Source organism: Phlebotomus papatasi, chromosome 3 (assembly GCF_024763615.1).
Source record: "Phlebotomus papatasi isolate M1 chromosome 3, Ppap_2.1, whole genome shotgun sequence".
Classification (NCBI taxonomy): Eukaryota; Metazoa; Arthropoda; class Insecta; order Diptera; family Psychodidae; genus Phlebotomus; species Phlebotomus papatasi.
In genome coordinates this window covers 26,283,127-26,295,935 of record NC_077224.1, presented here as the reverse complement: position 1 = coordinate 26,295,935, position 12,809 = coordinate 26,283,127, and the positions used below count along the sequence as shown (strand labels likewise).

The window sequence follows — 12,809 nt, the reverse complement described above, 5'->3', positions numbered from 1 at the left end:
ACTATAAATGTGCTACATGTTGCAAATATTTTATTGCTTGTCTTATCTTTGACATTACACACTATGATGCTTAACCCGCTTAACCAATAAAGAGTATACTTATCATACACAAATTTGTGAAATACTTTATCTAAGCTTATGAAACACGAAAATGATCAATATTTTCATTCAAACTGTCTGTAACAGGATGTGGTGTAATGATTGGACAAAGAATGGTCAGGGATTTCAATGATATTATTCTGATGATGATTCAAACGTTATCAACTTTCTTAGGTTCTTTTCTTAAGGATTAAACCACGTCATTTGGTTATACCGTTATTCAGACTGCTCAAAATCAGCTTCGAAAAGTAATATCCAAATACTATAAAATCAATATATTCTGTAAAGTAAAGTTTGTTGTTTAAAAAAAGGTAGGGTAAACTGATATAAGTTGGACATAGTGTTACAAGTTGGACAAGGATTTTTCTTGATAAATACAGTTTCAAAATTTGTTTTTAAGCACAAGGAACCAAATTATAAAACTAAAGCATTAAAAATATACAAATAAAAATGAAGTACTAAATTTATCAAGAAAAAGAGCCCTGTCCAAATTGTACCATTGCATTGTGCAACTTGTACTACTTTACCCTATAATGAAAGAAGCAAGATTTTTTTTAATGAATACCTCAAAGGATTTTGAATTTTAACTAGTTGTCAAACACAACATTATTTACCTTTCTATTTTCTCACAAACAGTTTTACGATCTAGTGGACTAAAAGACAAACTGTATGAGATATTGACTTCCGCTCTTCTGTGACCCTCTTTTTTTGTAACATTATCTAGGGAAATTCTTATCCTCGTTTCGATAAACCTATTTCTGTTACATTAAGTGAATGCCGACTTTTTACGCATTATTGGGCCACTTATTGTGACATTCTTAAGAAATGTAGGAGCTACAAAATGTGCAGCTATCGATTAAGTTTTTCAGGATGGATAGTCGATACTATCGAAAATAAGTTATCCTCTCATCCCAGGCTTTTGAGTTTATTTCGAAATCAACACTCTGTCTAACCTTTGCCAAAAGACATAGACATATATTTTTTTTAATGTAATTCCTCTCAGATCTGAGATAAATAAACTTCAAAAAAGTTTAAGTTAAATATTTAAAGTCAAAAATAATGATTTCTTATTTTGTGTGATTATTGTGTCAAGTCCAAATGACTCTCTTCTATACATTGTCTCATCATAAATTTTGAAATGTGAAAGTTTTAAAAATCCTCTAGATCAATTTAAAAATTAAAGAAAACCTAAAATATTTGACAACGACAAGTCCATTTTTTGGTTTTGTGAAATTTGCTAGCTAGATTGGAGAAATTTCGACTTCTCAAATATAACTCGAATAAGTCGAATTTTTGAAATATTCGTTTTTCGCTTTTCGGATACTCCTTAACGCCCTGTATCTTCCTTGTGATTATTATACAGTAGACTCTGACTCAATCGGCTCTTTTTCAATCGGGCGAAAAATTTTGTTGACAATTTTTCCGTTTAATTATGAAGCTAATTCGCTTAAATTCGTTGTAGTTCTTCCTATTTTATCGTGATTCTATATAATTGAGCGCTTTTTGTGGAATTTACAAAGGCTTTGATCTTTAAATTTATCGATAAACCGGATGACATTTCACCCCATATGCCCGATTAAGAGAGAGTCTATTGAACCGATAAATTAAATAATCTCACAGTTATACAGGTTTCACATCTTAAAAATCCTACACTGAGTGAGAGAAATCCGAAAAAGTTAAAATAACATTCCGAAAATGTTAATTTTACCCTGCAGTATTGATCCGAAATCAGTGTAAATATTATGCTTTTTAGGTGTATTAAGGGTTAAAGTTACCCTTCTTTCATGTGATTTTTACCCTTAAAAGGTGTAAAATTAACATTAAAAATGTTGATATATTTTTACACTCAAAAAGTGTTAAAGTTATGAGGAAAAAAAGTTAATCGCACTCCCTTTTTTCTCAGTTCGTTTTATATTCTGACGCTGATCCGTCGATTTGACAAATTAAAATTCAGGATTTTTATTGAAAACCGTAAATTTGTCTTTAAAGACCGATTAAGGGAAGTATAAATACTTAAAGATTTATCTCATAAATTGAAAAAAATAGCATATTTTTCAAATTTTTTTTATTCAACACAACCTACACTTGTTACTGCTCTTCTGCTTCCTTTGCTGCCGCACTATGCTTTCAAGAGATTTGTGTCTCAAAAGTCAAATGCATTAAATAAATAAAATAAAATAAATAAAAAATAAATAAATAACCTGAACTTTTTTTTATTTACGTCCATTGCGTCCAATAAAAAGGTTGCAACATATGAGGCAGTATTTTTGTGATATTTGGTATACTTTTTTTTGGTTTGATTATGTGGCATTATTCCAAAGGATGGAAGAAACTGTTTTAGAATTTTATATGATCCATACACTGAGAGAAATCCGAAAAAGTTAAAATAACATTCCGGAAATGTTAATTTTACCCTGCGGTATTGATGCAAAATCGGTGTAAATATTACCATTTTTAGGTGTATTAGGGGTTAAAGTTACCCTTTTTCATGTTAATTTTACCCTTAAAAGGTGTAAATTTAACATTAAAAGATGTTGATATATTTTTACACCTAAAAAGTGTTAAAGTTATGAGGAAAAAAAGTTAATCGCACCCTCTTTTTTTCTCAGTGTAGTAACACCTACAATTATTGATTCAAAAAGAAAAAAGGAAAAGCTCGGAAAATAAAAGAAAAGGAAAAATGTTTAATGTGTAGTTTTATCATTACATCCCCAATTCGGGGTCACAGTGAGTGAAAAAAGGGGATGTTCAGGACGCGGTTTTTGGCATAATTTGATATCTCTGAAAATAAGTAGGGTAAAGTGGTACAAGTTGGGCACAGTGGTATAAGTTGGACAATGGTACAATTTGGACAGGGATTTTTGTCTTGATAAATTTAGTACTTCATTTTTATTTGTATATTTTTAATGATTTAGTTTTATAATTTGGTTCCTTGTGCTTAAAACCAAATTTTGAAACTGTATTTATCAAGAAAAAAGCCATGTCAAACTTGTACCGGCGAATTTTCCAACTTGTAACACTAATTCCAAATTTGATCCTTTTGCAAAGAATGGATCAAATTTCAAACGTTGAATGCACATTTATCATAATAGAACATGTTAATTTGATCTATACTTTGTAAAAGGATCAAATTTGGATCAATTTGACTCTTTTATTTTTACCACTGTGTCTAAATCAGAGGTGTGCAAGAAACCGTTGAAACCGAATTAACGTCAAAATAAGTTTGTTAGCGTTTTGACCATTGACGTACATGTTATTTGACGTTAATTCGGTTTCAACGGTTTCTTGCACATCTCTGGATCCCTTCAGTTTTCTTATCTGTGAGACGTTTTTCTAACACAATACTCCTTCCGGAAAACTTTGTGGTCTTCAATAAATGAGTAATTACTGAGGAATTCTATTTTCTTTTATTCAAAATACCTCTTAATACCGCATTCACGACTGTGTAGTGGTTTCAAGTGTTTTAAAGTGATTTAATCCCCTTTTTTGTGATAATAAATGATGTCCCAAAGTACATCCTATTCTAAACGTCCTCCATCTCTCCTATAGTGAAATATTATCGGTGACGGGGACTTGATAATCTGAGAAACTTCAAAATTGAATTTCTCACTTACAAAACTTTCTAATTTACTGACCACAAATGTTCTTCCTTAAAGTGTTCATTCTACAAAAGGAGGAGAAAATTTTTGTCTTTCTCTATTTTTAATGGATTATCACATGATGAACGAACACACTTTTTGATAATGGTTTATTAAGGAGAAAAGGTGAAGTGATTCTGTGTTGCAGGTACTTAACTTTAATTAACCCATTCCTTACCATGGTATTATACATCATACGCAAATTGAGTGATATTTGATGATTTATTTCTGGGCAATTTTTATCCGAATTGCTGTCGGGAATTGATTTTTAGTAACGTTAGTTATTCAATTACTTGAGAAAAATAGTCCGACATAGATGAAAACACATTTTGTTATTATTTTCTTGCTTCGCGGAAGGTCATGCAAATTTTTTGCTCAAAATGGCGGACAGAAAATACGACATCTCGTCGAATTTGTTAAAATTGACCTCTTTCCTCTTTCCTGATTTGAATTCTAGTTCCCAATTGGTGTTCTTGGATAGTCACTCTATCTAAAGAAATAGAGTTTGTAATGAATTAATGCACAGAATTTAAATTCAGTGACCGTTAAGACGTGTGTTTGACAGAGGCTCCCCGCGCCCCCATATGAGATAAAAAAATTTTGCTTTAAAAAAATTCATCTATTAGTCTGTAGGAAACTAATCCCAAAATATGAACATTTTATCTCAAGTATTTCTGGTACATTGACTGAATGGGTTAAGAAAAAAACAATCAGAATTTCATTCTTTATTCTAGCTAGACTAGAGTATTTCAGTTCCTCCAAGTTTTAAGATGAATAATGAACCATTTTAAATCGGTAGTAAGCAGTAAATGGATATAAATACAAGATAAGTTAAAGGAAAATTCAACGTATACTGTATATCTCGTAAGTTCGAGCATTTCGCAAAGTTGGTAAGCTTTTCTATGTCTTTTTTTATCTAGAAATAAAATATATATCAACAAAACTCATTAAACAAACGAAATAATCAGCTATAAAACAGGTGATAAAGACATAAAAAAATGTAATATTTTATTAGTCACACATTATTTTTTGTTGTTCTCTACCTATTCAGAACATTCAAAATCAAAAGATTCATAACTATTTTTTGGAAGATTGGAAAATTACTTTAGGAAGCTTTAATCCCCTTCGAGCTAAAAATATATATTATTTAAATATTTAAAATTTAGAATTATTTTAGTTCGAATTTGTTTATTATAAATTTTTTTTTCAGTGAAAATTTTTGGCGCGAAACCCAGATCGGAAAGCTTCGTGGCTCGTTCCCACTTCGGGCAGTTTTCGTGGAATTCCAGCCACATCTGACAGCAACCGTGTTCAAATAAAAGTTTACTCTCTGGAATTTTGCTTGAACGCAGGTGAAAAATCACAGTGGATTTTCCTCCGTGAAAATCGCTTTTGAGGCCTCGCTTGTAGTGCAATTTAGTGGCTAATATCATGGATTTTCGTGCCATTATGTCGTCATCATTTGTTCGGGTCAAGGTGAGTTGCAGCAACCTGAAGAAATTTCGGGTGTTCCTTGGGAAAATTTTCATGGTAATTTCCTTGTTTTGCTGCCCAGCTCGTCACTTTTGTGCACCTGACTCTAATCTCAAATGCTCTGCTGAGTAGCTGGAGTCCACCTGCTTATCTCTTCTACAATGTCTTCTTCATTGTCAGCCTCTATTGGGCTCTGCATAGCAAAGAATCCGTTGATGCTGTGTACATGGTGAGTCACATCCCTTTTGTTCAAGGGAAAGAATTTGTTCAGGAACTTTGGGATTTTTCTTCTAGGCCACCCTAATTGATGGTTCCAGTTTCTTTCTGGATCTCTTCTGCATCATTGGGTACTTTTCCGCTCACAGTAAGTACCTTCCTGCCAGGGGAAAATTAACCCTAATCTGGGACAATCTCGATAAGGGTGACTTTCATTTGGGGTTTCTTTTCTTTGTTTGTTCCTTAGATTGGTGGTCAGTGACCTTTGCCATCGTAAATTTAGTCGTTAGGCCCTTTTCCACTCTCCTGCTTCAGCGCGAATTGACGGAGAGGGGTGGAAGTCTCAATCCGGCAGCAATTTTTCCAACCACAGAACAGAGAAGTTACGAGGATATTGATCGGACGACCAATCAGAGTGTTCCCACGAACCAACCACCCCCAACAACAGTCACATTTTAATGCCCTCTCCCTGGTCAAACGAAATTATTCACGAAGAAGCGGTAAGTCCCCATCTCTCACTCACCCCTATTTAAATCCTGTTCCCCCCGGAAAGGAATTCAGTTGCTCAGGAGCAACATTCTCAAGAAGGCCCCCCAAAAGACTTTGCCTGAACAGAGTAATCTCCATCCGTGATCTGTTAATTTCCTCCCAAATTGTTATATATTTTCGTTTTATTTACTTTCTCAATTTTATACCGAATGCCCAGACAAATTGTAGATAACACCAGAGAGCACATTTAATCCAATTTTTCTTTTTATCATCTTCCAAAAAAAAAGAAAAGAAAAAAACAAAGATCAAAAATAATTGGGAAAAAAGTAAAAGACACTACGGCATTTTTTATTGTATACTCTTTCAAAAAAAAAAATGTTGTACTAATGTTGCTTTGTATTAAGTGAATTTAATATATTTGATTAACTTAATTTTATCATTTGATTTTGTCCTTCTCAAATGGAAAATCAATTGCTTTGTTGGTTGGTTGAGTTACGGCTCAGGGAGGTCACGCTATTTCTGCAATTTTTTTTGATAAATCTTTTATGTGGAATTTGATTTCTTGGGCTGTAAACTGCTTCTCTCGAGGATTCCAAATCAGGTAAATTCGAAGTCATGCAGATATGACTCATATTATTTCTCTGTGTGGAAGAGATAGGAGCCAAAGTGGCGGCAAACGGCCCTGTTTTTAAATGATATGGGATTGACACTTCATAACGTCAAATTGACATTCAATGTCAATTTCAAAAATGATTTTTAACAGTCGAGGCGGTCCTCAAATTTGAACTCCTTAAATTTGAACGCGACGGTTGAATTCAAATTGTAAAATTTGAGGTTATGTGAAGAAAGTTTTGCGTGGAGTCTGAATTAGAATCATTTTTCTCTGGTCTTTCTCCAATATTATCGTAGTCATCGTAATATATTAACTTCCGCAACAAATTCCATTTATTTCACAATAAATTATATTAATAGGGCAAATTAAGCTAATTCAAAACCTGCTCCAAATGGAAATTTTTCGCTACTCCAAATGGAAACGACATTGTTTTCATGATAAATACAGTACTAAATTATTATATTTATATATTTTCTTACCACAGTTTCATTATTTAGTTAATTTTGCTCCAAATAAAGCGAAGATCCATTCATATTAACAAATTTTAATTTGTTAATTTCTCAGAGAAATTAAAAGTGTACCTTTTCACTATCGAATTTTTCATCGATCGACCATGTTTTCCAATGAAAAACACAATGAGGTGATGGGAAATTTTAGCCCAGAATAAAAAAAAACTCTTCTTCCCAAAGCTTTCAGTACCCTACGCACCTTCTTCAGTGGTCGAAAATCTCATGTTTCCCGTTTAGGCACTCTTTAAAACATATCCAAAGGTGAAATAAATCACACAGGGCATTTCCGAGCAATCTCAGTAAATGTAAATATGATCTTGGAATGGAAGGAAAGGGATTGGTGGGGGAGGAAAATGAGGAGCATGCTAATGGTGCGGACGATGCGGAGGCCAAATTAAAGGGAAGGCGGGGGTCCACCAAAGGTTCCAACTCTCTCTTTCTAACCGTTTGGCTTGTACAGGTGGTAATACACGGACGGACAAACGGACAAGTAGCGTGAAGTCAAGAAACTCGAAACTTTAGATTTCAAAAATGCTACCAAAATACGAAGGGGGCACCCTCTCCGTTTTTTTTTTCAAAAACCGAAAATCGAAAACGGTACCCTTTCCGATTTTCCGATTTTTCAAAAAATCGAAAATCAAAAATCAAAAAATTTTCAATAAATTATTGTGAATAAACGAATTAGGATAGAAAATTTAAACCAAAAAGATATGAAAGAATATTAAATTCTCTAACTTTTAGGTATAGTTATTTGACATATAAAATGCTCTATTAAAGTGGGAAAATTACTAGAAGATGGAAAAAACACAGAAAAATGCACCATTTTAGGTGCCCTTTTTCAAAAAATCTTTAAAAAATATACGTCATTTTCATCGTAGATGCATGATATGTTCACAAGAGTTATAGAGGATGAAATTACGCGTCAGTTTAGCTATATGTGACTACCACCGGATAATTAGAACCGGAGATATGAATTTTTGAATTTTATAAAACATCAAAAAACTAAATATGCTTTTTCAAAAAAATCTAGAGGTGACCCGGACAAACGGATTGCAGATTTGAGGTCCTTAAATGACCCTCTAACAAGTTTTGGCACTCTCGTCAAAGACACCCACAAAAAGGTAAATTTTGTCGCACCGTGTTTCCAGTCTTCTGTAACCCCTACCCCCTTAAAAAAAATCATATTATAACCAATATTATAACGTGTTCTTTTACTTAAACCATCCCCGATCCCTTAAATCCCTTCGGAACTCTTGTTTTTTTGCGGCGCATCGGGTCAAGTTTGAGCTCGTTAGAAAGGTCTTGGAATTTCCGATAAAACTGAACCGGTTCCAATCGGTTTTGAACTTATAACTTATTTTGCAAAGAACAAAATCGGTTATACAGAAAATGAAATTATAAATATTGTTATAAAATTCAAGTGCCAATTTCTTTGCGACAAAACATTTTTTAATAATTATTATTTACACATGCTTTTATGGAATATTCACGTGTTTTTTTTTAAGATTTTATCGGTTGTAAATTTGATAGAATGAAATGTCATTTTAAGTTCTACATTATTTATGTGCTTAGTGATTAGCATTTAATGTGAGACAACTTTAAGGAACTTGATATTTACACTTGAGCTTAGCTACTGTCTTAGTTTATTGCATTTTAACGTCGGAAACGTTGGAAACGATTAATCAGCATTTAAAATTTAGAAGGTTAAGATTAACAATTATTTTAGAACTGTTGAAATTGAAAACTTTGTAAAGCATATGTTCTTTTTTTTCACCGAGAATACAAGAATATTTCCAAAATTTGCAATAACAGCTGTTACAATGGAATTATTAATTTAAAATACAAATGTTTTTAAACGGGTCAAATAAATAAATATAACAAGTTAAGTTTAATTTAAATTGAACACGCAAGCCTCTTGATCTTAACTGCTCAAACTTCACGAGAGGGCAGTTTTTTTTAAAAATAAGATTGGATATTTTTTTAGCATTTACATAGATTACATAAACATAGATTATTAAATAAGAACTCTCACGTTTTCACATAGAAAATTATCTGATTAAAGATGTGGTCTAAATTGAAATATTTCTCCAGCAATTTTCACGCAAATTTTAGCAATATCTAATGCAGATCTTTGCATATTTTTTGTTGACTAGAATAGTTTATTAGATTGTATCCTGTTTGACCTTAATTATTACTATCTCTATTGACCTTAATTAGATTATTGAAATTTTAATATTTTTATACCAACCTCTGAGATCAAGAAATTTCTTTATTTTCTTTCCAAGTGAAACTAACGTAATAATAGACCTCAAACAAGTTGATCACTCTCTTCTGAAAAAAATTGAGGGTTTCGCCTGAACATTTGATTAATGCTTTTATAGAGTTTTCTGGATAATTGATGAGTAGAATTTCTCACGATTTGCACAAATAGTATAAAACACAGTCCATTGGATAAACCAGTTGATCGTTATTCAATTTTTCTCAGTCGCAAATTTTCACTTTCTCAAGAAATTGTAATTTCTTTCTTCAAAATTGGGCTGAACAAATTATTTTGAAACGCTAGACAAAGAACTTTTTTTTGCTGACTATAATAAATTTCTTGTAGATGTCATAAGGGTTACGATAAAATTCATATTTCTATTTTTAATGATTTCTTCAGTCCAATGTAATTACTAATGTTGTTTTGAATACTTGGCCTATGAAAAATATATGCTTCAGTCTTTTGAAAAGAAATGCTAATTGAAATTGGGAAGTTAAAGTGTGTGAACATTTCCACATGCAAGGTACCATCCGTATCGCGTGTCAGATCCTTCCTCCCTTCAAGAGGGTGGACTCCACCCATCTAAAAACCCTTTTGAGGGGAGACAAGTTGTGGCAATTCCGACAATTCTGAACAAATGTTTCCTCCGATTGCATTAATTTTGAATATCTCAACTGAAAGGTGTTTATAACCCGGCTGACCAATTGCAATCGGTTTATACTTCTTATTATTTTGGATGTAAGAACATTCATTGCCACAATCCAAATTTGCAATGAAGAAATCGCACCTCTATAAACTGATCTAGGTTATTTCTGGCTTTTATAATGTTAGATCCGTCAGAAAAACTGTGGGGAACCCTTATGGTAATCTCGTAGATGAGCGACTTGGCCGCTGGAGGTTCCTCCAGGAGTGTCCGCGTTCTTCCTAGCAATCTACTCCCTACGACGATCCAAAAAGAACTAACTCTCAATACTAAATCTCTCTAGAATACCCTTCCCAAAGGGGTAACTCACAATCAATCAATCTATGTTTGGAAGGAGCTAAGTGCTAACAATAATTTGTAAAAAATTATAAAAATCCTCTATATCGACAATTGACGAGTTGAAATAGAAGATTGGAGCGTTTTAGAAACGTTGGTGATTGATAATTTTTGAATTTGTCACAGAAAACCCCTGGAAAAATGCTTTAAAGTACTTGTTCTCCTCGAAGAATTGTACGCTAGACGGCAATACGGTTCAGTTGTCAAAAAGAAAATTGCAGACAGTTTGCGATATTTCTGATTAGTTTTCACTAAATTTTCCACAGAAACGAGAAAATTCCCGTAGTAAATTTAACAAGAATTGAATAAGTGGTCAGTGATGCGATTTATCAAGAAATTCTGCGACTTTTACTGTTTTTTCTTGTGTTTTTTTTGTACAAAAATTTCTATGGAAAAGGTGGCATCCAGATCATTATTTGCCTTCTTTTGGGACAAGCAAATGTTCTTGCCAGTCATCCGGTTGTTCTATTGTCGTTGAAGGAGCCCTCAGAAGTTGTTGGCAGACTTCTGGGCATATGTGTATTATTGGGAAGCCTCTGAGGCACAGAAACTCATTAAGATGACCATAAAACAATTTTCAGATTTAGGGTTTAGCCCAGTTGCTGGTGGTCTCGAAATCATATATAATAAGCAATATTAGTGGTTTTTCTAGCCTTAATGGATCATTCACACTTAATAACCAGTTCTAAGTCAGAAGTTTTCAAAAAAAAAAATTGTTTAGTAAGAATTTAAAAAAGTTAATGCACATTTGCAAACTTCTGATGTGAAGTCTGTGTCACTGCTCAAAAGAATCTTATTTTATTTTTTTTTTTATATAAAAGGAATAATGCACATCATTTGAACTAGGGATTCTAGAACAGTTTCTTTTTATTTACAAAGACGCAACAGATGATGAAAAATTTAATACATCTTTAATACCTCATAGTTCGTTCACCCATTATCTTTTGTTCAATGAGAAATGTAAAGTTCAGTGATTTCTCTCCATTTATCGCATTTTTTATTAATTAGTGTTTTTCTACAATATCAAATAAGACCAAAGCCTGAAACATTTCTAAAACTTCGAAAAATTTAAAAGTAAAGAGTAGGGTAAATGTCCTAATTCAAAACCATTTCCACGTGCTTTAACTTTGACAGAAGATTCAACACATTATGTTTATATTTTTTCTAAAGAAAATTACATAAATTTGCTCCTTGACTCTTCTAGAATGTTAGTGAAAATTCATTAGATATAATTTGAAAACACTAAAATACAAGAAAAGACACGAGCGTAAAATGCTTCTATTGGAAACATATTAATCTAAATGGAGACAAGGGAAAGTTTCTAATTGGAGACAAACAGTGTAAGTGAAACCGCGACGAAAAGCTTCCAAAACCTTATTGAGTTGCTCTTGAGGGCAGGATTTGTTCTCATTCCTGATCTTTTCTCCTTTCCCATGTAAAGCAATAAGAAAATCTTTCCAAAAATATCATATTTCCGAGGTTTCCTATTGAAGCATTTGCAGACACTTCACAAAAACCGTTTTTGTTCACGAAATAGGTAATTATTTCATTTGAAAACCTCACGTACCGTTAACAATAAAAATTACCACTTAACTAAAATTAGCCAGAAATATGGCATAAGTGTTAAACAAAACGAATAAACAACGTCACCTCATTGTGTTTTTTATTGGAAAACATGGATCGATCGATGAAAAATTCGATGGTGAAAAGGTACACTTTTAATTTTTCTGATAAATTAACAAATTAAAATTTGTGAGTATGAATGGATTTTCGCTTTATTTGGAGCAAAATTAACTAAATAATGAAACTGTGGTATAGAAAATATATAAATACAATAATTTAGTACTGTATTTATCATGAAAACAATGACGTTTCCATTTGGAGTAGCGAGAAATTTCCACTTGGAGCAGGTTTTGAATTAGCTTAATTTGCCCAATCAATATTAGCGGCGATTTTTAGTGTTGTCAGATTCGACATGTAAAGTACATTTTTGCTTCTAGGTTACTTTTTCTGCTTCTTCTGACCAAGAGAAGAGACTTTTCTTTATAAAACAGCTTTTAAAAAGTGGTTGTAAAAGCATGTGTTGATTACAAATTTGTCAGGTGTTCTGGGAGGTCGGAAAATATCCGTTTTTCCTTCATTTTGTCTCAGAATTCCCTCTAGGTTTAGATAGTCACAATTCCATATAAAAGCTATTGCTTGCTAAGTGAAGTGATGACGAGTAGCACCTGAGTCAGTTTTTGATTAACTTAGCATAAATTCATGGTCAACCGGGATGTGGACAGGAAATGACGAAGAAATGATCAAATTGAAAAAAAGAATTGCAGCATTCAATTGAAATTTTCTCACAAAATAAATTGTGGAGAATTTATTTGCTTCAATTCAAAGCAAACTCACAATTCTATTTCATTGATGTTCACGTGAGATAACAATTCATTGATTAACTCCCTGTTGTGACAAAAAAAAAACTCAA

The 12,809-nt window shown here is 32.6% G+C and overlaps 1 protein-coding gene across 1 annotated transcript; it reads left to right on the top strand.

Annotated features, from left to right (window-relative positions):
* Nucleotides 1-4,947: 4,947 nt before the first annotated feature.
* Nucleotides 4,948-6,346, top strand: LOC129807378 (type-1 angiotensin II receptor-associated protein-like). Its single transcript, XM_055856596.1, has 4 exons — nucleotides 4,948-5,213; nucleotides 5,293-5,439; nucleotides 5,505-5,574; nucleotides 5,674-6,346. Exons 1-4 carry the CDS (start codon nucleotides 5,169-5,171, stop codon nucleotides 5,883-5,885), a joined length of 474 nt encoding a protein of 157 aa, XP_055712571.1. The 5' UTR covers nucleotides 4,948-5,168; the 3' UTR covers nucleotides 5,886-6,346.
* The last annotated feature ends 6,463 nt before the right edge of the window (nucleotides 6,347-12,809 follow it).